This window comes from Labrus bergylta, chromosome 15 (genome assembly GCF_963930695.1).
Source record: "Labrus bergylta chromosome 15, fLabBer1.1, whole genome shotgun sequence".
Classification (NCBI taxonomy): Eukaryota; Metazoa; Chordata; class Actinopteri; order Labriformes; family Labridae; genus Labrus; species Labrus bergylta.
Genome location: NC_089209.1, coordinates 450897 through 477251, shown reverse-complemented (window position 1 = coordinate 477251; position 26355 = coordinate 450897). Strand labels below are relative to the sequence as shown.

General features: G+C 42.5%; 2 protein-coding genes across 3 annotated transcripts; both read left to right on the top strand.

Moving 5' to 3' along the window:
- The first annotated feature begins 883 nt into the window (after positions 1 to 883).
- LOC110003620 (NACHT, LRR and PYD domains-containing protein 3-like) lies at positions 884 to 12578 on the top strand. Of its 2 annotated transcripts, none has more exons than XM_065963554.1 (13): positions 884 to 968; positions 1670 to 1763; positions 1890 to 2024; positions 3900 to 3960; positions 4193 to 4421; positions 4672 to 6472; positions 6555 to 6728; positions 6824 to 6997; positions 7093 to 7266; positions 7362 to 7535; positions 8514 to 8687; positions 10191 to 10237; positions 11648 to 12578. In XM_065963554.1, exons 2-13 carry the CDS (start codon positions 1684 to 1686, stop codon positions 12232 to 12234), a joined length of 3810 nt encoding a protein of 1269 aa, XP_065819626.1. In that variant the 5' UTR covers positions 884 to 968; positions 1670 to 1683; the 3' UTR covers positions 12235 to 12578. The 2 variants fall into 2 exon arrangements, with proteins under 2 accessions (XP_065819626.1, XP_065819627.1); XM_065963555.1 differs by having other exon boundaries at positions 10191 to 10287; positions 11648 to 11856.
- A 507-nt stretch (positions 12579 to 13085) lies between these two features.
- LOC114921864 (tripartite motif-containing protein 16-like) lies at positions 13086 to 20447 on the top strand. Its single transcript, XM_065964089.1, has 5 exons — positions 13086 to 13192; positions 15249 to 15422; positions 16381 to 16554; positions 18051 to 18097; positions 19526 to 20447. The coding sequence occupies exons 1-5, from the start codon at positions 13086 to 13088 to the stop codon at positions 20107 to 20109; spliced, it is 1086 nt and encodes a 361-aa protein (XP_065820161.1). The 3' UTR covers positions 20110 to 20447.
- Positions 20448 to 26355: the final 5908 nt, after the last annotated feature.

Genomic DNA, 26355 nt, shown 5'->3' with positions numbered 1-26355 from the left:
ACTACACTAGAGATCTGTTGTTAAAAAAAGTAACAAAAACCCTGTTCACACATACAGAAATCTTCTGAAAAACTCTGGAGATTAGGCTACCTGGAGGGTATATGTGAATGCAAAAAGCCAAATTTTTCGCGCGGACTTTACCCGGAGTTTGTCCTGCTGGACCCATAGCATTTTATAGGCAGAAAGTCCAAGTGAGCTGATGTGAAAACACAGCAGCATATACTCCAGAGGATTCACCTCAAGCTTACCTCGAGACAATGGGACCCCAGTGACGTTTATATACAGTGACTGCCGCACGCTGCATAAAGTGTCTAGATGCGATCACTACGATTTGTTGCGTTGTTTTTTTTACGTCACGTCTTACCTCGGGAAATCCCCCGACTCCCCTCCCCTCTGACAGTGATCGTCTCCCGCTGTGAGGAGCATATGTGAACGGGTAGGTCGGGAAAATCACCTGAGCGGTCCTCCTGTAATTATCTAGATATTATCTGGAGTGCATGTGAAAACGGCTTAAGTAACTTTTACTTCAAGTACAATTGAAACAAGTTGCTTTTTACTTTGACTTGAGGACATTTTTAATCAGGTACTTTTACCTTTACTTAAGTCAAATGCCATCTAAGTAACAGTACTTTGACTTGATTAGAATATTTGAGTACTCTTTCCACCTCTGCATGAATGTCGTATGTGATCGTCACTGCTGCTTCATCACATCTCTCAGTGCTGTTTGATTCATTAGAAGGTTACTCAGCACCATCTAGTGGTGTGACAGCAGAACTACATCATGTGATCAGCATGTTCTCTGACTGTGTCTCCACCACAGGTTAGACTGATTCTGACGTCACTCTGAAGTTATGAGGATGTGACGGCGTCCTCAGATCAAACACACACACCCCGGGACTGAGGATCGAGCAGCTGTTCGTCTCCACACATGAAGGTGTCTGTGAGCTGACCTGAACTACCTTCAACAGGTGAGAATCCTTCCAGAGTCTCCACATGTTTGATGATCAGGGTCACTGAACGCACGTTGTACTCCATCACTGGTTAACTGTAGAGATGTTTCTGGATGCTGATTGGCTGTTTGAAACATGTTGAAGGATTTCTCTCTGAGTTACAGAACTGTGTTTTAGAAAGATTGAGGGCCTCTATAGTTTGTGTTTGTGGAGTAGAACCAGCAGCAGTTTGATTAAAGTCTGAGTCGCACCACCAGGAAACAAGGCAGGGCAAGTCTGAATTGCTCTGAGAGTCTGAACTGGTCTGACAACCTGGATCCACTCGGCTCAGCTGTTTGTTTTTTTAACTGTTGACACTCTGAAGTGAAGAGAGTGGATGAAGAGTTCAGAATATCTTCCAAAGCTGACTCTGTGTCACTGAAGACCTTTCAGCACGGTCCAGGTCTGAACTGTCCCCAGAAGCTGCAAATCCTGTCTGGATGGACCAGATCCAGACCAGGATGAGGTGGACTGAGTGTTTGTGTAAGGCCCCTCCCCCGCTATCAGGGGCAGAAACAGAAACTGAGACCGGTACTGTGTCAGGTTTTTATTCCACACATTTGGCTCATCAGATCCTCTTTGGGGCTCCAACAGGGTTTCTGTCAGTCCTGGATCTTTGAGTCATGTTACTGAGAGGACAGAGAACTGATGTGTCCCTGTGATGTGATGTTTGTGTGAAGGTTGGGGCTCTGCTATGAATCAGTCTGAGGACAGAGACGAGGGAGCCCCTCCCTCTAAATCCACTCTGTGTGGGGAACATGAAGACCAGACCAGGTGAGGATCTCTAACTGTCCACGACTCTACTCCATGTTGGAGCTCAGAACTCACTGATCTCTCCACCTTCATTATTCACTCAAAGCTCTCTCTCGCTCTGTCCCCCGCTCTCTCTCTCTGATGAAGACCAGAGCAGCAGAACAGACCTGGGCCTGAACATAAACATGAACCTGGACCTGCTCCCAGCTTGGTGTCCCTGAAAAGTGATGCATCTGTTCAACGATTTATCGAGTTCAAAGGACAGCCCTCTGCTGAGGGGGGGTAAGGATATATATTGTCTATGTCATGATTTGGTCTTTTTAAGTTTTGTATTTTCAGAGTTTAGATTTCTTTGTTTAGTTTTCTCTTCCCTGGGCTTGATTCACTTGTGTGTTTCTTTTTCTTAATGTTCCCTAGTTTAGTCTTCAGTGTTTCCTGTTTTATTTTGTTGTTCTTGTCCTCAGTGTTTCTTGTCTAACTTCCTTCCTCTGTGTTTCCCTCCAGTTTTGATAGGCCTCATTGGGCATACGCATAGAGATTCATCAATTTATTCTAACTCTGTGAACAAAGTTAGACCGTCCTCAGACCGTGCGTACACACTGATGAGGAAGGACCAGCTTTCTCAGAATAAATAATACATACAATAATACAAGGTAGGAGCTACCTACCATGAGCTGCCATCAGCCCAGAACCTAAAACACTGGATGCACAGGGACCCATCAAGCCCATTGTGTTCAGAGACAGCTACTTTAAGGCATATTCAGTCAGGCTGTAAGATTAGTCTGTCCCAAGGTCCAGTGCTATAAACAAGTGCTGGTACTCATCTCATTTACCTGTTGTTAGTGTTTCACACAGACACATACCTCTGTATCACTACATCATCATGGTCAACGTCCAGCTTTCACAATTAATTTAGTTGTTCAGCCTTGTGAGCACCAAATGCAGATATTAAACACCCCAAGTCTCTGTTGTATTTGTACTGCCAGTAAGCTGACTGTTACGTGCCGTAGTGTAGATTTACAGATTTTATAATACTGACGGCTTCCCTGACCTGCTGCTTCAGCCCTACCCGGCCCTCTGGTTCTGTAGGGCTCGGGTGGGGTTGCAGACCTCTAATTCCCAAGCACTGCTGAGGTGCCCTTGAGCAAGGCACTGAACCCCCAACTGCCCTGGTGCGCTCTCTGCTTAGCAGCCCCTCTCTGACATCTCTCCACCAATGCATATCCAGAGTTCCTGTTTGTTCATGCGTGTTATTTGGGCCTATGTGTGTGAGAAGCATGTCCCTATAAATAACAGAGTGTAAACCTGAATTTCCCTCAGGGATTAATAAAGGATATCAAAATAAAAAAATAAAAATCTCCACAACCTTATATATTATATTTCCAGCAAGTTTTTCTGTGTGTCTGCAGGGCCCTGCACTTATGCCCCTTTATGGGCGGATACATATGCTAACTGGGAACAAAGGGCACATGCTTTTAACTTAAGAACAGAAGGAGATAAGAACATAGCTGAAAACAATTCAGTCATTTATGAACATGTTGGTGACTCTGACGGAGAGTCTTCTCTTGACACATTCTTAAGAACATATTGGTGAATGAGGCCCAGTGGTGTAGTGCAGGGTATACACAGGTATATACCCACTTCTTTAGGCACCACTACACCACTGATGAGGCCCCCTGATATATTAGCTGATGCTAGCTAGTGTTGTTGTTAAACATACTGTTACATTATGTTTACTGTATGTCAACTGGACACAATGTTATGAACTTTGAATCTTGCTAGTATACCATTAGCTTTCTGGCTAACATTGGCACAGAATCATGCAGTGCTCCTGAGCTGAGCAGAGATACCTCCAGTGGCCAAGTTGTATTTCATATCTATTCTATTTTCTGCAGTAGAGAACAACATTTCATTCAATAAATCCTAATGTGATTTAATAATAAAATGTTTATATTCACCCTCAGGCTTGGAGCGGGAAAAAGAGAAGCCGGTTCTTCAAACATTTTAGTTTCATACATATCGGATGAATCTGGCCTCCATGTCAACAATTGATTGCTGAATGACAATAACTGGTCAGGCATTATAGGAATAATGAATGTCTTTTGTGTTCCTACCATAACTTGTTGTGAAACAATGTCTATCTGTTTCCTCCTGCAGGGTTCATCAGCAGGCCTCTGAGGGTCCCAGTGGTCAGACGAACCTGGACTCCACATTTAGAGTGTGTACATTAACAAGCTGTGACGGCCATTCATGAATTTACTGGTGCTTGGGAGATGAGACACACCTGGGCCCGATGTGACTCATAATTATATCAGAGCAGCAGTCAGGGTTTTTGGGAGACCTCAGGAGAGACTTGTCCAACCCACACATCTTTGCTTTTTGGTTTCTTTGTAATGGGTCTGTCACAGATGATCTGATTTAAAGTTTAAGTTTATTTGTTTCTGTTCCAGCTGCTGGAGGAGAACATTGTCAGTTATGTGAAGAACGAGCTGAAGAAGATTCAGAGAGTTCTGAGTTCAGATTACCCAGAATGCTTAGAGAGACAGAGGGCGGACGAGGAGGTGTTGGACAGTGAGGAGGAGGAGCAGAGGAGGAGCAGCAGAGAGGCTTTTCTGAAGATCACTCTCCACTTCCTGAGGAGAATGAAGCAGGAGGAGCTGGCTGACTGCCTGCAGAGCAGTAAGATGATTTTAACAGATTTCACATGATGGAAAGAGGAAATGGAGGCAACATTGTTTACATTTAAAACTCAGCTGTTACTATGAAGAACATATTTATATCAGATCTATGAACTGAGAGAAACAGTTCATACTGATGGGCTGAAGAGATTTCAGAGAGAAAGAAAAGAAAAACCATGCTGAAGTCTCAAAGTTTAAATTGTTCTGATTGATTGCAGCTGATTAATTACATCTCTTATTTATTCATTCAGGAGCTGTAGCTTCAGAGTGCAGATGCAAACTGAAGTCTAATCTAAAGGAGAAGTTCCAGTGTGTGTTTGAGGGGATTGCTAAAGCAGGAAACCCAACCCTTCTGAAGCAGATCTACACAGAGCTCTACATCACAGAGGGAGGGACTGGAGAGGTCAATGATGAACACGAGGTCAGCCAGATTAAAACAACATCCAGGAAACCACACAGTCCAGAAACAACCATCAGACAAGAAGACATCTTTAAAACCTCACCTGGAAGAGATGAACCAATAAGAAGAGTGATGACAAAGGGAGTGGCTGGCATCGGGAAAACAGTCTTAACACAGAAGTTCACTCTGGACTGGGCTGAAGACAAAGCCAACCAGGACATACAGTTCACATTTCCATTCACTTTCAGACAGCTGAATGTGCTGAAAGAGAAAAAGTTCAGCTTGGTGGAACTTGTTCATCACTTCTTTAATGAAACCAAAGAAGCAGGAATCTGCAGGTTTGAAGAGTTCCAGGTTGTGTTCATCTTTGACGGTCTGGATGAGTCTCGACTTCCTCTGGACTTTAAAAACAATGAGACCCTGACTGATGTCACAGTGTCCACCTCAGTGGATGTGCTGCTGACAAACCTCATCAGGGGGAACCTGCTTCCCTCTGCTCGCCTCTGGATAACCACACGACCTGCAGCAGCCAATCAGATCCCTCCTGAGTGTGTTGACATGGTGACAGAGGTCAGAGGGTTCACTGACCCACAGAAGGACGAGTACTTCAGGAAGAGATTCAGAGATGAGGAGCAGGCCAACACAATCATCTCCCACATCAAGACATCCAGAAGCCTCCACATCATGTGCCACATCCCAGTCTTCTGCTGGATCACTGCTACAGTTCTGGAGGATGTGCTGAAGACCAGAGAGGGAGGAGAGCTGCCAAAGACCCTGACTGAGATGTACATCCACTTCCTGGTGGTTCAGTCCAAACTGAAGAACATCAAGTATGATGGAGGAGTTGAGACAGATCCACACTGGAGTCCAGAGAGCAGGAAGATGATTAAGTCTCTGGGAAAACTGGCTTTTGAGCAGCTGCAGAAAGGAAACCTGATATTCTATGACTCAGACTTGACAGAGTGTGGCATCGATATCAGAGCAGCCTCAGTGTACTCAGGAGTGTTCACACAGATATTTAAAGAGGAGAGAGGACTGTACCAGGACAAGGTGTTCTGCTTCGTCCATCTGAGTGTTCAGGAGTTTCTGGCTGCTCTTCATGTTCATCTGACCTTCATCAACTCTGGAGTCAATCTGATGTCAGAAGAAAAAACATCCAGGATGTCTAAAATCTTTGGAGACAGACATAAACTAAAACGTCTCCACCAGAGTGCTGTGGACCAGGCCTTACAGAGTCCAAATGGACACCTGGACTTGTTCCTTCGCTTCCTCCTGGGTCTTTCATTGCAGACCAATCAGAATCTCTTGAGAGGACTGCTGGCAGATAAAGGAAGTACCTTACAGACCAATCAGAAAACAGTCCACTACATCAAGAAGAAGATCAGTGAGGATCTGTCTGCAGAGAAAAGCATCAATCTGTTCCACTGTCTGAATGAACTGAATGATCATTCTCTAGTGGAGGAGATCCAACAGTCCCTGAGATCAGGACGTCTCTCCACAGATAAACTGTCTCCTGCTCAGTGGTCAGCTCTGGTCTTCATCTTACTGTCATCAGAAAAAGATCTGGACGTGTTTGACCTGAATAAATACTCTGCTTCAGAGGAGGCTCTTCTGAGGCTGCTGCCAGTGGTCAAAGCCTCCAACAAAGCTCTGTAGGTGGATGCATTAAACATTTATTTATATGTTCATGACAGATTAAAAATGTGTTTGTACTCATCACTCATTCTTCTTCAGGTTGAGTGGTTGTAACCTCTCAGAGAGAAGCTGTGAAGCTCTGTCCTCAGTCCTCATCTCCCAGTCCTCTAGTCTGAGAGAGCTGGACCTGAGCAACAACAACCTGCAGGATTCAGGAGTGAAGCTGCTGTGTAGTGGTTTAGAGACTCTGCACTGTACACTGGAAACACTCAGGTCAGAGCCTTGTTCTTCTAAAAGTTTACCCAATAATCTTGCATGTACTTCTTTTATTTGATATTCTAATTACTTACCAAAAATATCATCTTCAGGCTGAGTGTCTGTACCCTCTCAGAGAGAAGCTGTGAAGCTCTGTCCTCAGTCCTCATCTCCCAGTCCTCTAGTCTAAGAGAGCTGGACCTGAGCAACAACAGCCTGCAGGATTCAGGAGTGAAGCTGCTGTGTAGTGGTTTAGAGACTCTGCACTGTACACTGGAAACACTCAGGTCTGAGCCTTGTTCTTCTAAAAGGTTACCCAATAATCTTGCATGTACTTCTTTTATTTGATATTCTAAATACTTACCAAACATATCATCTTCAGGCTGAGTGTTTGTACCCTCTCAGAGAGAAGCTGTGAAGCTCTGTCCTCAGTCCTCATCTCCCAGTCCTCTAGTCTGAGAGAGCTGGACCTGAGCAACAACAACCTGCAGGATTCAGGAGTGAAGCTGCTGTGTAGTGGTTTAGAGACTCTGCACTGTACACTGGAAACACTCAGGTCAGAGCCTTGTTCTTCTAAAAGTTTACCCAATAATCTTGCATGTACTTCTTTTATTTGATATTCTAATTACTTACCAAAAATATCATCTTTAGGCTGAGTGTCTGTAACCTCTCAGAGAGAAGCTGTGAAGCTCTGTCTTCAGTCCTCAGTTCCCAGTCCTCCAGTCTGAGAGAGCTGGACCTGAGTAACAACAACCTGCAGGATTCAGGGGTGAAGCTGCTGTCTGCTGGACTAGAAAGTCGACAATGTAGACTGGAGACTCTCAGGTCAGTATCAGCTGGTTGTTGAACACTTGATTGTCTTACCTGTCAGTTTACACAACTCTACGGAGCCATGTTAGGATACGGTCCTCAGCTCAGATGATCGTTAACAAGCCATAAACGAAATAAACAGACTCAAAAGCTGCCTCTATCATACACCTGTTAATGGGTATGGCAGCAGTAGAGCATGAATATCTTGGCAGGTGACTCACAGACTCAGCGTCAGTTCACTGTGTGCTCTGATAAAGAGCTGCTCTAATGTGATGACATACAGACTTTTATAAAGTTCATTGAAAACCGAAAACACATCCAACAAACACTACTGCATTTGCACGCCATAATGATGCTTAAACGTTATATCACACAGACATAGTTTAAATTCTTCTTTTGTTTTGTCATGATTTGGTCTTATTTAGTTTTGTATTTCAGCGTTCAGGTTTCCATGTTTTAAATTCTCCTGTCCATCCTGGTGTTGCTTGGTTCCGTAATGTGTTTTTGTATTCATGTTCCCTGGTGTTTGTTTCCCTTGTGTGTTTCCTAGATTAGTCTTCAGTGTTTCCTGTGTTATTTTGTATCCTGGTGTCCCTCTATGTTCTAGTCTATATTATTGTTAAATTATTTAGTTCTCTGTGATTTGTGTTCTTGATTTATGTATCAAGTCAGATGTGTTAGTTCTTGTATGTAGTTTGCTGGTTTGTCAGATGTTTGTTAGTTGTTGTAAGTTCAGAGTAGTTGTCCGTCAATGTCAGAGTTTCTAGTGTTTCCAGTGTTTCCTTGTTGCTCCTTGTTTTCCCTTTTTGGATTTTTGAAGAAAGTTTTGTTTGCCCTTTGGCCTTTTTGTTTTGGTTATTCTGCACTTGGGTCCACCTCCCTTGTTTTACACACCGATCCATGGCACCTTTAGGTTTTAACAAGTGAAGATTGTAAACTTCTGTATGTTTTTTACACTGATCTGATTTAGCTAACCATCTTTTTAAACTCCAGTCTGTCAGGCTGTCTGATCACAGAGGAAGGCTGTTCCTCTCTCGCCTCAGCTCTGAGCGTCAACCCCTCCCACCTCAGAGAGCTGGACCTGAGCTTCAATCATCCAGGAGACTCAGGAGAGAAGTTCCTGCTGGCTGTACTGGAGGATCCACTGTGGAAACTGGACACTCTCAGGTATAAACAGATAACAGGAGCACTCCATCTAATGTGTATTCAACTGATTTTCTTAATGTCAAGATTATTAAGTTTACATTCATGAGCTGATCCTGTTAATTCATCAGTCGATTTAGTGTAGTCAGTATAAAATGAAACGATCAAATGAAGTCACTTTTTTTGTTCTGTCTAAACTCATGGATGTGTCTCTAAAAGCTTTGACGTCTGTTTATCATTCAACACTTTCTATCACAGAGTTATTTAACATTCAAAGAGGTCCACTTACGAACCAGAAAACCATAATGTCTAACTTATTTTAATGACTCTTTACATACTTTATTAATCTCTGAGGGAAATTCTGGTTTACACTCTGTTATTGAGAGACATGCTTCTCATACAGATGAACCTGAAATACACAAACAGGACCTGTGGACGTGCATTAATGGAGAGATGTCAGAGTGGAGCTGCTACAAGCTGCTAAGCAGAGAGTGCATCAGAGCTGTTGGGGGTCTAATCAAAAACTGACTGTCAATCACATGAAACAGAACAATGCAGTCGTATTACTACACTAGTTATTATGAATGTGAGACTCAGGAAACTGTAATTATAACCCTGAAATAAAACGTTAAGATTATCGCTCTCATTTCAAAGACAATAATATATGCATTAAAGAAACTACTACAAAGTCTTTTAAAGGGGTCATATTTAGCTTTTTCTGGTTTTATATCCTCTTCAGTATGTTTTCCATGTGTCCTGTGCATGTTTAGGCACATCTATGTGCAAAAAGTCCACGGAAACGCGGCTTCTCCTACGTCTTCCTGTTAGCTGTAGCATTAGCTGCATGTAAAGCTCGGCCCCCCTCGACATTTTTTTTGCCAGTGTGATGTCTTGTCAGAGTGATATCACTGATCTAAGCCCATTGGCTCGTTGTGGCAAGCCCAGCAGCTCATGTTGCACGCCCATTAACTTCTGTAGCACGCCCACGATATGTCGTAGCCTGTGGTAGCACAGTAGTGCTAAAGTGCTAATGTTTTTGCTACCCTCGGAGCCAAAGTGGCTGCATTCCCTATATGGTAAAAGGGGCGTGACATTTCCGAGAACCGTGCTGAGTGACTGACCATTCACTACAGAGCCGACAGGCCGACCAATCAGATCAGACTTGGCACACGTGGGGACTCTGAACCTGGGCACTTCAGAGCCTTAGAGAGAGAGTCAGAAGCGAGCCGGTGCATGGAGCGGCAGTTCATGAAAACAGACACTTTTTTCAAACTTTAGCTATTGTGAACATACTTTAATAGGTACATAGATTAAATATATGAACCCCAAAAAAGGGCATAATATGACCTCTTTAAGTGTTTAGAGACAGATGAAATAGAAGGTGTAGTTTGAGTTTCTCTTTTCCTTGTTGGTTGTCAGGATTCTGGTGGATAGATGGTACTGGGCTGAGGAACACTGCTTCATGTTGAACAGCAGTTAGGACTCATGATAGACAGATAATCACTGTGACTGTGTTTCTTCCTCCAGGATGAACCATGGGGGAGAGCAGAGGTTAAAACCTGGTGTGAAGAAGTGTAAGCGTGGAATCAGTTTGACTCATGATGACCAAACAGCTGACTGTCAGGTGACAAAGAATGAAGCCTTCATGGGCCCGTTTCAGAAAGCAGGTTTTGAGCAAACACTGAGTCAGTTAACCCTGAAATGAGGGAAACTCTGAGTTTCCCATTTCAGAGGGGGAGGTCCCTCAAACCTGAGAAAGAGGGGTAACCCTAGCCCTTTCGAGATGGAGAGGTAACCTTACCTCTCAGTCTGGTCGGGAGCAGGTTTTCTTCAGGGTGTATTCAGGACCAGGAAAGTCTTTTAGTTCGCTTTCTTTGGTCCGGATCAAATACAATGTTTCTTTTTTGGTTTGGTGCGGTTCGTTTTCACAATGCACTTTTCGCAAGATGCCCAGAATTTGTAAACAAAACCATGTGTGCAAAGAGAGTTCAATCATTGGACAAAAAGGTCTGGTGTGGGGTAAAGCGGTTATCGCAAAATGAAAGTAAACAATCATGGAGATCTTGCATGCTGCACTCGTCCTGGCATTGAACATTTTGAGCAGCAAGAGCGTTTGATACTGTAACAGTGCCACATAATAATTGAGTGTCTGTAAAAATGATTAGTTATGGCTAGAATGTTTCAAAGAATAACAAATAGTAGGCCTATTGTTATTTAAACATTTGCAGCCTTATAAAGGCAGGATGTTGCGCAGGGAAAGTGAGGAGAATCAGCGTGCTGCGGGGGAAAATAACAAAAAGTGAAGCGCCATGGAACACGTTGCTGCAGCTGCTGTTATGTTCATAGTCTGTGTGGTTTAAAAGTGTTGGCTAATGATAGAGAGGAGCGCTGAAACACCTGTTGTAAGTGTCTGAAAGATAGACAGACGATGGTTTGTATTCATACAAAGATCTGCGCCAGGATTTTAGTTTGTTTCAAAAGAACTAAACACGGTAGAAGTGAATACACCCTCAGTAAACCCTTAGTTTCTCTCTGACTCCACCCTCTTTCAGAGCTAGAAACGCTGCTTCGATTCCTCATTCTTTCATTCAAGTCTGTATCATGCGTGGGTTAGTGAGGATTCTAAGATATTATATGTTAGTTAGGCTATTATAGCTTACAAAACAAATATATTTTGAAGAACATGAAATGTCTTTTCGTCAAGGAGCCTAGCGATGAAGGGGCTGCGGAGTAATGCCGCCCCTTCATGAAAGGTCTAATGTTTGCTTTTTATCGTCGTGGTGCATGCACTGAACACTGAGTGAACCTACTCAGAGTTGATTTCACTCAAATCAGCTGATCTAGAACCAAAAACTTCCCCACCTGAGAGTAAATCGCCTCAGAGCTCAGAGTCAGACTGATAGTTTGTTAAACCTGCTTTCTGAAATGGGCCCCTGGGGTGTCTGATGATAAACTCCTGCTTTGTGTCTTTTTCTCTCCATCAGATTTCTGTGAACTCACACTGGATCCAAACACAGCAAACAGAAACCTCAAACTGTCTGACAACAACAGGGAGGTGACACATGTAACGGAGGATCAGTCATACCCTGATCATCCAGACAGATTTGACAAATATCCTCAGCTGCTGTCTAGAAATGGTCTGACTGGTCGCTGTTACTGGGAGGTTGAGTGCAGAGGAGGTGTTGACATATCAGTGTCTTACAGAGGAATCAAAAGGAAAGAATACAGTAAAGATTGTTTGTTTGGATGGAACAATCAGTCCTGGAATCTGACCTGCTGTGATGAAGGTTTCTCTGTCCGTCACAATGGCAGTAAAACAGCTCTCCCTCTCTCCTCCTCCTCCTCCTCTGTCTCTAACAGAGAAACAGTCCGTCCTCTCTCCTCCTGGTCCTCTGTTTCTAACAGAGTAGCAGTGTATGTGGACTGTCCTGCTGGCTCTCTGTCCTTCTACAGAGTCTCCTCTGACACACTGATCCACCTCCACACCTTCAACACCACATTCACTGAACCTCTGTATGCTGGTTTTGGTTTGTGGTCTTATGGTTCTTCAGTGTCTCTGTGTTCTCTGTAGGAGGGACTTCAGTCCTGGAGTCTTTATGTTGGTGGACGAGCAGGGCTTTCTTTTTGTTTGTTTGTTCAAAGATCGGTTGGTTATTATTATGGTATTGTTGGGGGGCTAGCCAGATGAGAAAAAAAACACTGATTTCCAGCATGCCCTGCAAAAACCCTCCTGGTACCTGAAGAACAAGGACACACAAGAAACTCCTTTTGTACCCACAAAGGCTCTGTTTGTAGATATTTTATGAGCTGTAGTTTAGTTTATTGATTGAGTTTCTTTAATTGCAGTTGATGTTGCTTTGTTAAATAAATTATATATTATATTATATAATAAATATAATTATGTAATAATTTAAAGAGCAGTTGTCTGTGATTACTGGTGGATGTGCTTTGTAATTAAGCTGGGTGGAAAAACTTAAACCTATTCAATAAAATACAGGTATTAATTAAATATTAATGACATAGGATAGGATAATAGTTTATTGATCCACAGAGGGGAAATTCTGGGGTTACAGCAGCACAAAAACAGTTGAAAAGGTCATAGAAAATACAATAAAAATTAATATATGATCTGTCTTTCCACAAGTGAAAGTGTAGTGTATATGCCTGGTATTATTGTATTTCTATTGTATTTTTCTTCCTTTATTTATTTAATGTAAACATGTTTGTTGTTGTTTTATTACGCTTTTTGCTATTGATGCTGTTTATATTCCTGTATTTGAGCTGTTTTAACAACAAAATTTTCCCCATTGGGGATCAATAGGTTTTTTAAAACTCATCTTGTCTATCATGGTAGTTTTTATTCCGGTGAAGTGGTTGTCAGGACAGACTGGTGTTGTTGTCAGACTGCTGTTGTACAGTCTAATGGCGGTGGGCACAAAGGAGCGCCTGAAGTTCTCTGTTTTGCACCTCGGTGGAATGAGGCGTTGGCTGAAAAAGCTGCTCATCTGCCACAGCTCATCATGGAGAGGGTGAAGGAGTTATCAAAGATGGATATGATTATTGAATTAATTTGAGACTGATTTTGGTGCAATTTGGTTATTGTTCCCTGCTTTTAGGGCGGTACCCCACTTTTATTAACTACATTTAATAATATTGTTAATTTATATTAATAATTAATTAAGGATACTTATTAATATTATTTTTTATGACCAACTTTGACTAGATAAAACCTAACATAGTTGTTATGTTATGCGTATGCACTGTTTGTGAACAAGGCCCAATGAGGGCAATCAAAACTGGAGGGAAACACAGAGGCAGGAAGTTAGACAAGAAACACTGAGGTTCTCAGCTTTGAGGTGTATTAGCTCCGCAAAACCCCAACATAATGGTGCCCCGTGTGAGGTCCTCAATAAACCATCTTCATCATATTTTAATACTGAAAAAAAGAAATGTATTTCAGTTTTAATACTTGCAACAATCCACAAGTGTGCTTTAACAACCTCTCTCCCTCAGTTTTCCTCATGCAGCTCTCTCAGTGCGCTGGTAGGTCACCGCCCACTCGCTCACATTTTCTCTCTCTCTCTCTCTCGACATGCTCACTCCATGCGTGCTCAACTTTGCCAGTTCGCTCGCTCAACACTGCAAGCTGTTACAAATGTGCCACAAAATCAACCAAGAAGTGCTGTTCTGCTAAAGCTCAGAGCGTTAAAAACATTAATTCAGGAAAGTTTTTCACAATAAAAGCCCCTTATTGCCATCTCTTTGATGTACTTTTAATTTGAAGCAGACATATCCGGACACCAGGTGTTTTTAATCTGTAGCAATTTAACAGACCTCATGAGTGTGAAAATCAAAACTTCAAATCAGATTCAGTTAGAAGCTTTATTGTAGCCAGCTTAGAGGGGAACACAATGACTTATTGAAGAAAATATCTCATAGAAGCTCATACAGGGTCCATTGAAAACAATCAATCCATTATTTTGACTCTCAGGACTTTCAGTATTTTCTTCAATAGTTTCAACATTTCCATTCATAAATCAGCCCATCACTTTAACATTATAAGCCTTGATTATTAGACATCATGAAACATGCTGCTGGTTAAAAAAAGGTGTAAACAAAGTGTCCTGTTGTCTATGTTGATGTTTTTGTAAAGAACATGTTTCTCTGAAAACACTCTTGTTACAGTTTTTAGCTTTTGTCTTTTGTATGCAATATTAATTTCCTTCACAAGTCACAAACTCTTTAATTGATCAAGTGAACAAACTACTTTCGTTTGGTTTTAGACTTTTAAAATACATTTTTTATATCATGCAACAAGTTTTTGTCTTGTGTTACAAAACGATCAACCTTTTTGATCTAACCCTCAGGAAATCCCTCGAATATTTGAGTGCTCTTTCCACCTCTGCATGAATGTCGTATGCGATCGTCACTGCTGCTTCATCACATCTCTCAGTGCTGTTTGATTCATTAGAAGGTTACTCACCACCATCTAGTGGTGTGACAGCAGAACTACATCATGTGATCAGCATGTTCTCTGACTGTGTCTCCACCACAGGTTAGATTGGTTCTGACGTCACTCTGAAGTTATGAGGATGTGACGGCGTCCTCAGATCAAACACACACACCCCGGGACTGAGGATCGAGCAGCTGTTCGTCTCCACACATGAAGGTGTCTGTGAGCTGACCTGAACTACCTTCAACAGGTGAGAATCCTTCCAGAGTCTCCACATGTTTGATCAGGGTCACTGAACGCACGTTGTACTCCATCACTGGTTAACTGTAGAGATGTTTCTGGATGCTGATTGGCTGTTTGAAACATGTTGAAGGATTTCTCTCTGAGTTACAGAACCGTGTTTTAGAAAGATTGAGGGGCTCTATAGTTTGTGTTTGTGGAGTAGAACCAGCAGCAGTTTGATTAAATTCTGAGTCGCTCAGAGTTTCAGAGTTCAGAGGAAGCTCTTCTGAGGCTGCTGCCTGTGGTCAAAGCCTCCAACAAAGCTCTGTAGGTGAATGAATTAAACATTTATTTATATGTTCATGACAGGTTAAAAAATGTGTTTGTACTCACCACCCATTCTTCTCCAGGCTGACTGGTTGTAACCTCTCAGAGAGAAGCTGTGAAGCTCTGTCCTCAGTCCTCAGCTCCCAGTCCTCCAGTCTGAGAGAGCTGGACCTGAGTAACAACAACCTGCAGGATTCAGGAGTGAAGCTGTTTTCTGCGGGACTAAAGAGTCCGCTCTGTAGACTGGAGACTCTCAGGTCAGTATCAGCTGGTTGTTGGACACTTGATTGTCTTACCTGTCAGTTTACACAACTCTACGGAGCCATGTTAGGATGTCCTCAGCTCAGATGATCGTTAACAAGACATAAACGAAATAAACAGACCCAAAAGCTGCCTCCATCATACACCTGTTAATGGGTATGGCAGCAGTAGAGCATGAATATCTTGGCAGGTGACTCACAGACTCAGCGTCAGTTCACTGTGTGCTCTGATAAAGAGCTGCTCTAATTCGATGACATACAGACTTTTATAAAGTTCATTGAAAACAGAAAATACATCCAACAAACACTACTGCATATGCACACATCACCATAGTGATGCTTAAACGTTATATCACACAGACATAGTTTAAATTCTTCTTATGTTTTGTCATGATTTGGTCTTATTTAGTTTTGTATTTCAGCGTTTAGGTTTCCATTTTTTAATTTCTCCTGTCCATCCTGGTGCTGCTTGTTTCCCTAGTGTGTTTTTGTATTAATGTTCCCTGGTGTTTGTTTCCCTTGTGTATTTCCTAGATTAGTCTTCAGTGTTTCCCGTGGTATTTTGTATCCTGGTGTCCCTCTATGTTCTAGTCTATATTATTGTTAAATTATTTAGTTCTCTGTGATTTGTGTTCTTGATTTATGTATCAAGTCAGATGTGTTAGCTCTTGGATGTAGTTTGCTGGTTTGTCAGATGTTTGTTAGTTGTTGTAAGTTCAGAGTATGTCAGAGTTTCTAGTGTTTCCAGTGTTTCCTTGTTGCTCCTTGTTTTCCCTTTTTGGATTTTTGAAGTAAGTTTTGTTTGCCCTTTGGCCTTTTGGCCTGCACTTGGTTCCACCTCCCTTGTTTTACACACTAATCCATAACACTTTTAGGTTATAACAACTGAAGATTGTAAACTTCTGTATGTTTTTTACACTGATCTGATTTAGCTAACCATCTTTTTAAACTCCAGTCTGTCAGGCTGTCTGATAACAGAGGAAGGCTGTTCCTATTTGGCCTCAGCTCTGACAGCCAACCCCTCCCACCTCAGAGAGCTGGACCTGAGCTTCAATCATCCAGGAGACTCAGGAGAGAAGTTCCTGCTGGCTGTACTGGAGGATCCACTGTGGAAACTGGACACTCTCAGGTATAAACAGATAACAGGAGCATTCCATCTAATGTGTATTCAACTGATTTTCTTAATGTCAAGATTATTAAGTTTACATTCATGAGCTGATCCTGTTAATTCATCAATCGATTTAGTGTAGTCAGTATAAAATGAAACGATCAAATGAAGTCACTTTTTTTGTTCTGTCTAAACTCATGGATGTGTCTCTAAAAGCTTTGACGTCTGTTTATCATTCAACACTTTCTATCACAGAGTTATTTAACATTCAAAGAGGTCCACTTACGAACCAGAAAACCATAATGTCTAACTTATTTTAATGACTCTTTACATACTTTATTAATCTCTGAGGGAAATTCTTGTTTACGCTCTGTTATTAAGCGACATGCTTCTCATATACATGGACCTGAAATACACAAACAGGACCTGTGGACGTGCATTAATGGAGAGATGTCAGAGTGGAGCTGCTACAAGCTGCTAAGCAGAGAGTGCATCAGAGCTGTTGGGGGTCTAATCAAAAACTGACTGTCAATCACATGAAACAGAACAATGCAGTCGTATTACTACACTAGTTATTATGAATGTGAGACTCAGGAAACTGTAATTATAACCCTGAAATAAAACGTTAAGATTATCGCTCTCATTTCAAAGACAATAATATATGCATTAAAGAAACTACTACAAAGTCTTTTAAAGGGGTCATATTTTGCTTTTTCTGGTTTTATATCCTCTTTAGTATGTTTTCCATGTGTCCTGTGCATGTTTAGGCACATCTATGTGCAAAAAGTCAAAGTCCACGGAAACGCGGCTTCTCCTACGTCTTCCTGTTAGCTGTAGCATTAGCTGCATGTAAAGCTCGGCCCCCCTCGACATTTTTTTTGCCAGTGTGATGTCTTGTCAGAGTGATATCACTGATCTAAGCCCATTGGCTCGTTGTGGCAAGCCCAGCAGCTCATGTTGCACGCCCATTAACTTCTGTAGCACGCCCACGATATGTCGTAGCCTGTGGTAGCACAGTAGTGCTAAAGTGCTAATGTTTTTGCTACCCTCGGAGCCAAAGTGGCTGCATTCCCTATAGGGTAAAAGGGGCGTGACATTTCCGAGAACCGTGCTGAGTGACTGACCAATCACGACAGAGCCGACAGGCCGACCAATCAGATCAGACTTGGCACACGTGGGGACTCTGAACCTGGGCACTTCAGAGCCTTAGAGAGAGAGTCAGAAGCGAGCCGGTGCACGGAGCGGCAGTTCATGAAAACAGACACTTTTTTCAAACTTTAGCTATTGTGAACATACTTTAATAGGTACATAGATTAAATATATGAACCCCAAAAAGGGCATAATAGTGTTTAGAGACAGATGAAATAGAAGGTGTAGTTTGAGTTTCTCTTTTCCTTGTTGGTTGTCAGGATTCTGGTGGATCGATGGTACTGGGCTGAGGAACACTGCTTCATGTTGAACAGCAGTTAGGACTCATGTTAGACAGATAATCACTGTGACTGTGTTTCTTCCTCCAGGATGAACCATGGGGGAGAGCAGAGGTTAAAACCTGGTGTGAAGAAGTGTAAGTGTGGAATCAGTTTGACTCATGATGACCAAACAGCTGACTGTCAGGTGACAAAGAATGAAGCCTTCATGGGCCCGTTTCAGAAAGCAGGTTTTGAGCAAACACTGAGTCAGTTAACCCTGAAATGAGGGAAACTCTGAGTTTCCCATTTCAGAGGGGGAGGTCCCTCAAACCTGAGAAAGAGGGGTAACCCTAGCCCTTTCGAGATGGAGAGGTAACCTTACCTCTCAGTCTGGTCGGGAGCAGGTTTTCTTCAGGGTGTATTCAGGACCAGGAAAGTCCTTTAGTTCACTTTCTTTGGTCCGGACCAAATACAATGTTTCTTTTTTGGTTTGGTGCGGTTCGTTTTCACAATGCACTTTTCGCAAGATGCCCAGAATTTGTAAACAAAACCATGTGTGCAAAGAGAGTTCAATCATTGGACAAAAAGGTCTGGTGTGGGGTAAAGCGGTTATCGCAAAATGAAAGTAAACAATCATGGAGATCTTGCATGCTGCACTCGTCTTGGCATTGAACATTTTATGCAGCAAGAGCGTTTGATACTGTAACAGTGCCACATAATAATTGAGTGTCTGTAAAAATGATTAGTTATGGCTAGAATGTTTCAAAGAATAACAAATAGTAGGCCTATTGTTATTGAAACATTTGCAGCATCAGTTTAGTAGGCTATAGGTATGGAAATATTCCATTGTGTAAAAAAATGTTTGTGTGGGCAATCAACTGGCGTTATGATGAATATGGCTGAGGTTATAAAGGCAGGATGTGACGCAGGGAAAGTGAGGAGAATCAGCGTGCTGCGGGGGAAAAAATAAAGCGCCAGAAACACGTTACTGCAGCTGCTGTCATGTTCATAGTCTGTGTGGTTTAAAAGTGTTGGCTAATGATAGAAAGGAGCGCTGAAACACCTGTTGTAAGTGTCTGAAAGATAGACAGACGATGGTTTGTATTCATACAAAGATCTGCACCAGGATTTTAGTTTGTTTCAAAAGAACTAAACACGGTAGAAGTGAATACACCCTCAGTAAACCCTTAGTTTCTCTCTGACTCCACCCTCTTTCAGAGCTAGAAATGTCGCTTCATTTTCTCATTCTTTCATTCAGTCCGTATCAATCAATCAATTTATTAATGTGTGTTAGTTAAGATTCTAAGATATTATATGTTAGGTAGCCTAGAGATGAAGGGGCTTCATGAAAGGTCTAATGTTGGCTTTTTATCGTTGTGGTGCACGCGCTGAACACAGAGTGAACCTACTCAGAGTTGATTTAACTCAAATCAGCTGATCTAGAACCCAAAACTTCCCCACCTGAGAGTAAATCACCTCAGAGCTCAGAGTCAGACTGATAGTTTGTTAAACCTGCTTTCTGAAACGGGCCCCTGGGGTGTCTGATGATAAACTGCTGCTTTGTGTCTTTTTCTCTCCATCAGATTTCTGTGAACTCACACCGGATCCAAACACAGCACACAGAAACCTCAAACTGTCTGACAACAACAGGAAGGTGACACGTGTGAAAGAAGATCAGTCATACCCTGATCATCCAGACAGATTTGAATACTGGTATCAGCTGCTGTGTAGAAATGGTCTGACTGGTCGCTGTTACTGGGAGGTTGAGTGCAGAGGATATGTTGATATATCAGTGTCTTACAGAGGAATCAAAAGGAAAGGAAACAGTGATGACTGTTTGTTTGGATGGAACAATCAGTCCTGGAATCTGACCTGCTGTGATGAAGGTTTCTCTGTCCGTCACAATGGCAGTAAAACAGCTCTCCCTCTCTCCTCCTCCTCCTCTGTCTCTAACAGACTAACAGCTCATCCTCTCTCCTCCTCCTCCTCTGTCTCTAACAGAGTAGCAGTGTATGTGGACTGTCCTGCTGGCACTTTGTCCTTCTACAGAGTCTCCTCTGACACACTGATCCACCTCCACACCTTCAACATCACCTTCACTGAACCTCTGTATGCTGGTTTTACAATGTGGTCTTATGGTTCTTCAGTGTCTCTGTGTTCTCTGTAGGAGTGACTTAAGTCCTGGAGTCTTTATGTTTGTAGACGAGCAGGGCTTAAAGTTTAAAAAGCTGATAAATAGTTTACTTTGACATTATTTTGTTTGTTTAGCACTTGTTAGAATGGAAAGCAATATGAAAATGTAAATATGATCCAGAGTGTGATACATTTCTGTGACACATGGTCAAATAGTGAAGATGTGATCTTTCTTCTGAGTTCTTTTTGTTTGTTTGTTCAAAGAGGGGTCAGTTATTATTTTTGTATTCTTTGTTATTGTTGTCACATTCATGCCAATAAAGCTTTCTGGATTGAATTGAGTGAGCGATGATATGCTGCACTGAATCAATCACAAACTTCTGGACAGCACTGAACGCACAGATTGTCTTTTGGAGCTCGGTGCAATACACAAATACTCCTGCAACGATTATTCTCTGCTTTTTTATATTACTGAATACAAAACGAGTCAAAAGAGAAAACTCGTACAGCAGATCACCAACACTTGATGATTATTCAGCAGAAATATCAAATGGAGACAATAACACATGAAGCATGACAATGGTGCAAGGGAACAGTAAGGTTCTTCTTGGTCCTTATCTTTCTGTTTTGTAAATTACTTTGGACTGGTTTTCATCGGGAGAACAGAATGGGTTGAAGCTGTGTTTTTTTTCTGGGTTGTCTTAAAAGCACCATTCCTGAGGTGCGCTCAGAGCGGTGCTGTGTCGCTTTAAATGACTTAATAAGACTCAGGTGAAGGGGCAGTTGGGAGAGGACCCATATGGACGCAGACTTGGAAGCTACCAGACTTGACAGCTGACCCATTCCCATGAACTTGTTTTGAAACCAGCAGTATCTTATGAGATCCAACTACAACTAAAAAAACCTGAATTATAGACAAAGCTTGGGCTCATCGCTCATCGCAAAGCCGTCCAGTGCGATCAGGCTGGCGGTGGCCCGGCAGACCCCCGTATAGGTGAGCTGACCTAGCCTTATGTTTTCCTGTCGTGAGAATCAGTCCTTTCTGTACCTGTCACTATCATCTCTTGACCTCTCTGTCACTCTTCAGGTTATTGCTAGCTCTTGTTGTATTTATAAACTCCTCAAAAAAGGTTTGGAAACATTATTTAGGTCACTTATTTCGCCCTTTTAATAAAACTAATTGGTGTTGTATTTTATATCGTTGGAAAGCCTGATTAGTCACCTTTACAACGAGGTATAACTTGTAAGGATCGTGCATTTGTGGAATGAGTAACAGAGATAAATGTGTGAGTAGCGCTCTAAAAAAATGTGCCAAAATCCCCTGCAATGTTCTCCTGTTGGTATTCACTCCTGCAAACAATTTTACGTGTCTCAAATTCAGCAATACAAGAAATAATTGACAAGCTATTTGACATTGGAGAATTTGCTCATCAGAACATTGAAAAAATAATTAAGAACATTTTGGAGAAGAACAATTGTGCCGCTGATGCCACTGTTGTAACTTCACTGTCTACTTAAACCCTCTCAATTTTCTTTCAAGGTTAGGGCCTTTTGGGTACAGATCGCAAAAGGCAGTCGTTTTATAGGAAGGACTATAAAGTTATTGAACTAGTAGATAATAGATGATAGTGCATTTATCCGGTGCTGATCAAGAAATTTGGTCCTCTTATTGAGTTCTGGATGATAAGATTTGAGGCAAAACATTCTTTTTCTAAAGAATTTTTACATGATTCTGGCAATTTCAAAAATATTCTGCACACTTTGGTTACAAGACATCAACTAATGTTGGCATATTATTTAGAGATGCCAAGTATTTTCAAACCAAGTATTGAGACTGGGTGTGTATCAATTGTGTCTGTGAGCATCCTAGATGCTGCCGTCAGAGAGGCTATATGGAATAAGTTTGAAGGTCTGGACCCTGTTTCACTGCCCTCAATTGATTATGGATGGAACAAAGTATTCTAAAGGAATGGTACTTTCAGTAGGCCAGACAAGTGGACTGCCAGATTTTGGGAGACTACTGGAGATCTGTGTTGTGGATGGTCGCATATCATTAGTTATAGAACTATTCACAGCTGCCTTCCTGGAGCATCTAAGGTGTTACCAACTTGCCGTAGGGGACCCACCAGTGATTGCAGTTGTTGATCCTGACCATCTGAATGACTTCATCCCCCTTGCTGTATACACTGTTGAAGAAAAAGCTGCTCATCACTCCAAGGACATTTATGTTACATTAAGGTATAGTTTGATGTTCACAGAACACACACCTCTAATTCTGTACAATTCCATGTCTATAGCTCCAACTAATTTCCAACTTTTCGAAAGAGATTTCCCCTGAAACGGTGTTTTCTTCTTTGTTGTTGCTGTTGTGCTATATCACTAGCTCTCTTCAGACTCTTCAAAATAAGCCCTGGTTTGAGAGCTCATGAAAAGGGGATTTTTGAGGGACATGGTTTCTCACTGGACAGTGACACCAAACATAATGTAATGCAGTTGATGATATTTCAGTATGTATTTGTACTTTCAAGTAAAGGTTTAAAAAAAATGTTCACTGGTAATATTGAACTGATTTTTCCCCCCACCTCTGTAGGATACGAACCAAAACAGACGTACAGATGCCCTACTTGGCCTTCCATGCTTCTTTCCCGAGGATTTCTCAAACATAATCCGGATGTGTGATGTAAGTTGTTTTAAAACTTTATTTAAAGGGATACTTCACCATGAAACATGAAACATGAATCTGTGTTGACATTGGGTCATATATGTAGAAATGTGAAATACATTTTGAAGTTGGTGCCTTCTTGACTGAGAAAAGGCAGAAAGTGTCTTTTTGGCTCATGTGGATGAAAGACAACAACTCCCAGAATGCTTAGCACCGCAGGCCACTCCCACTGATCTAGAGAACACTGCCTACCAAGCGAGCTACTACCAGACTGAGGCGAAATTCATTTCACTCACATTCTAGTGAGTTTTTCCGGGCAGAAAAGCGCTGGCTGTACGCTCAGGAGTGTCTGCATGAAGCGTTTGTGCACCCAGAAGAAAAGTGCTGCACGTCCGTACGCTCAAGTTCAAAATCTTTCAACTTTTCAGAAAGGCGCTTTTGACGTCACAGGCACTCTATTAAAATGGTGAATTATTTCAGTGGGTCCCGGGGGGGTGGGCGGGTTGAAAACATGAGGAACTGGCAATGTAGTTTCACCCCCTCTAACCAAAGCAGCCTCCGATGACGCAAAATAACGATTGCTGCATCATCGGAAGCTGAAGAAATACAGATCTGTCCCATCTCAGGGGAAATGAGGGCGGGATGCACGACCATTCAAAAACACTACCAGGTTTCTAATGATACAAAGATTAATGCTAAGTTCAGGTAAGCACAGGTCTTAAGGGCTTCCTTCAGATAGGTTCGGTGGATGGTGGGACTCAAAGACTAAATACTGGTCATACCGTCCAACAGTTTCTACACTCAGCAGTTATATAACTCAGAGCCGAGGATCCAATCAGCCGCCACTTCCTTTCCCGAGTCTGAAAGATCACGCTTCACTGACTGATTATTCTCCTTCCATAGTCCTACATCTAACACACACACACACACACACACACACACACACACACACACACACACACACACACACACACACACACACACACACACTTTAGTTTCTCTGTATTGGAAGCACAGATTTCTTCCCTGGCTGCAGAGAGCGAGGTTGCCTCTCTGTTGGAACATGAAGTAACGTCTCTGCACAGTCAGAGAGTTTTCTGAATAATCAGAGCGTTTCTTAAAGTTCACTAAAGAAGAGATTTGTTTGCAGAGATGTACTCACAGTATTGGAACACAGCTCGGGGACGCAGACCGGACTACAGGAGATACACAGTGAGTATGAAACTGCTTCCTGTTACATGTTTCCTGCTCTCCCCGGGCCGTTGTGAAGACGTACAACCCTAAAAACCAACCTCTCAAATACAAACCAATCTTTGTGTAAAAATCTGAGTCTGCAGAGAGGAAGAGGTTGGAGTCTTTTATTTTGAAGTTGGAGTCTTTTATTTTGGTGATGGAGTCTTTTCTTTTGAAGTTGGAGTCTTTTATTTTGGTGATGGAGTCTTTTATTTTTGGAGTTGGAGTCTTTTATTTTGGAGTTGGAGTCTTTTATTTTGAAGTTGCGTTGTCGGCTGTGTTGTATGGTTTTAGTTCATTATGAAAGTTTTCCAGATGCATTTAAGTATTCATGAAACAGGTTGTGGTTCATGTGCTTTAGATCATGAGACGTTTCTCTGCAGGTGGTGGAGAGCGAGACTCCTCCCCCTCTGGGCTCAGCGTGTCGCAGGAAGCGTCTTCGCTCTCCGGGAGAGGATGGCGAGGAGGCGAGCTGCGCGTCGCGGCCCAACCCCGAGGGCTCACTGTCAGCCAGCGAACTGAGCCGCTACGGCGAGCGGGAGGAGGAGGAGGAGGAGCTACAGAGGCTGTGTCAGCGCTGCCACATCATGACATCACAGCTCAACAGACAAGCTGCTGCTCTCGCCGACACAGCCGCTCTCAAGGTCAGAAGACAACGAGCTGCTGTAAACGTTTTTCAGAAAGACGTTTCAAAAAAATAATCTCATGAGAATTTAGAATGACAGCAGCTAAAGGGGTGGGGCTAAGCTCCCAGGAGTGGACCGTCACACACAACACTATTCCTTTGTTACCACCACGGTACCTCTGATGGTGAATCAGGGGAAAACCACTTTGCGCCCCCTTTCTGTCGCTGTGGGTAACACGACCTCGAACAGCAACATATGATGTTTTTGTTCTCCAGTAGAAACAGCGTTAGTCAAATAAATATAAATAAAACTTAAAGGAGCAGTATGTAACTCTGACCCCTGGTGTTAAAATGTGTACTGCAGTCTAAAATCTAAACATCATAGAGAGCTGTCTCCTCCCCCTCCTCTCTAGAGTGGATGCTCACTCAGGTCACCATGTGGTGGACTCTGAAGCTTCAGTGTTTATCCAGCTCTGCATGGGTCTGTAAACCTTTCTGTGTTCTAACCTCTCTCCATTTTTCAAAAGCATCTCCAATATTGATCCTAGTTTGAGCACGTTTCTGCTCGTGGAGCTTATTAGAAACATGCAGAGGCTTTTTAGGTCGGGTACAATCACTTCTATCTGAACCACTTCTCTTGACCGCTTCCATCACTGCAACACCTGTTGACCTCATATCTCACAAACCGAGGGGCGTCCAAAACGGCTGTGTGGGGGGGGTCTTAAAAGCGCCTACCTTCTCTGGTCCAAACAAATCCAGAGCATTCAGGAGCAGAATCTAAAGTTAGAAGGAGGACATACTGGCTGCTGCATTGTTGTTAGAGAAGCCAGCACTTCAACATAGCATGTTTCCTTAATGATCAGATAGTAAGATACCTTTATCATCTCACTCTCTACACATCTCACTGATTGGTCCTTTAAAAACATGAATATAAATATAGAGTGTGTTCACTGAAGTGCAGAGAGGATTCTTCACTTTGATGTTCAGCTCCAGTGTCAGCTTCTCTGCTCGGGCGAGAGAGCTTCACCGTGTATGGTGTTAACTCTCTCTCTCTCTTTATGCCTCTTGCTCGTCCACTCCGACCCTCGCTCAGTCGGTCGTTTAGTAAATCTTCGCTCTGCTGAACACGTCATGCTGCGATGTTCTCGTGCTACATTTTAAAAAAGTAAAGAAGCGAGGATACGGGCAGAAGAACAGACTTTTATTCTGAAGGGCAGAGAGAGCATTTCCTTTGAACATTGTTTATGTTTCAGTAATGACCTGGACCAGATAGAGGATCAGTGTTGACCGGTCTACATTCTGGGTGCGTTGGAATTGTCCCTCCTGTCTCCTTCACTATCCACTTCACCTTAACCCGGGGAAAAGGTCATGAGGTCAAGGAAAGATGTTAGGAGAAGTCATAAAGGACTTAGGGAAAGGAGATCTCGTTGCTCTGACCACATTTCCCTAGGCCACGTCATTAAATGTGACGGGCCGGCGGAGGTTAATGACGTGGGTCTGCTGTGTTGAAACTACAATGTTCAGAAAATGGACTACAAAAAGATCATCTGAAAAACTTTCCCCTGTGCTTCTTTTTTTTAAAGATTTATTTTGGGCTTTTCGTGCCTTTAATGCAGAGAGAGGACAGTGGATAGAGTCTGAAACCAGAGAGAGAGAGGACAGTGGATAGAGTCTGAAACCAGAGAGAGAGAGGACAGTGGATAGAGTCTGAAACCAGAGAGAGAGAGGACAGTGGATAGAGTCTGAAACCAGAGAGAGAG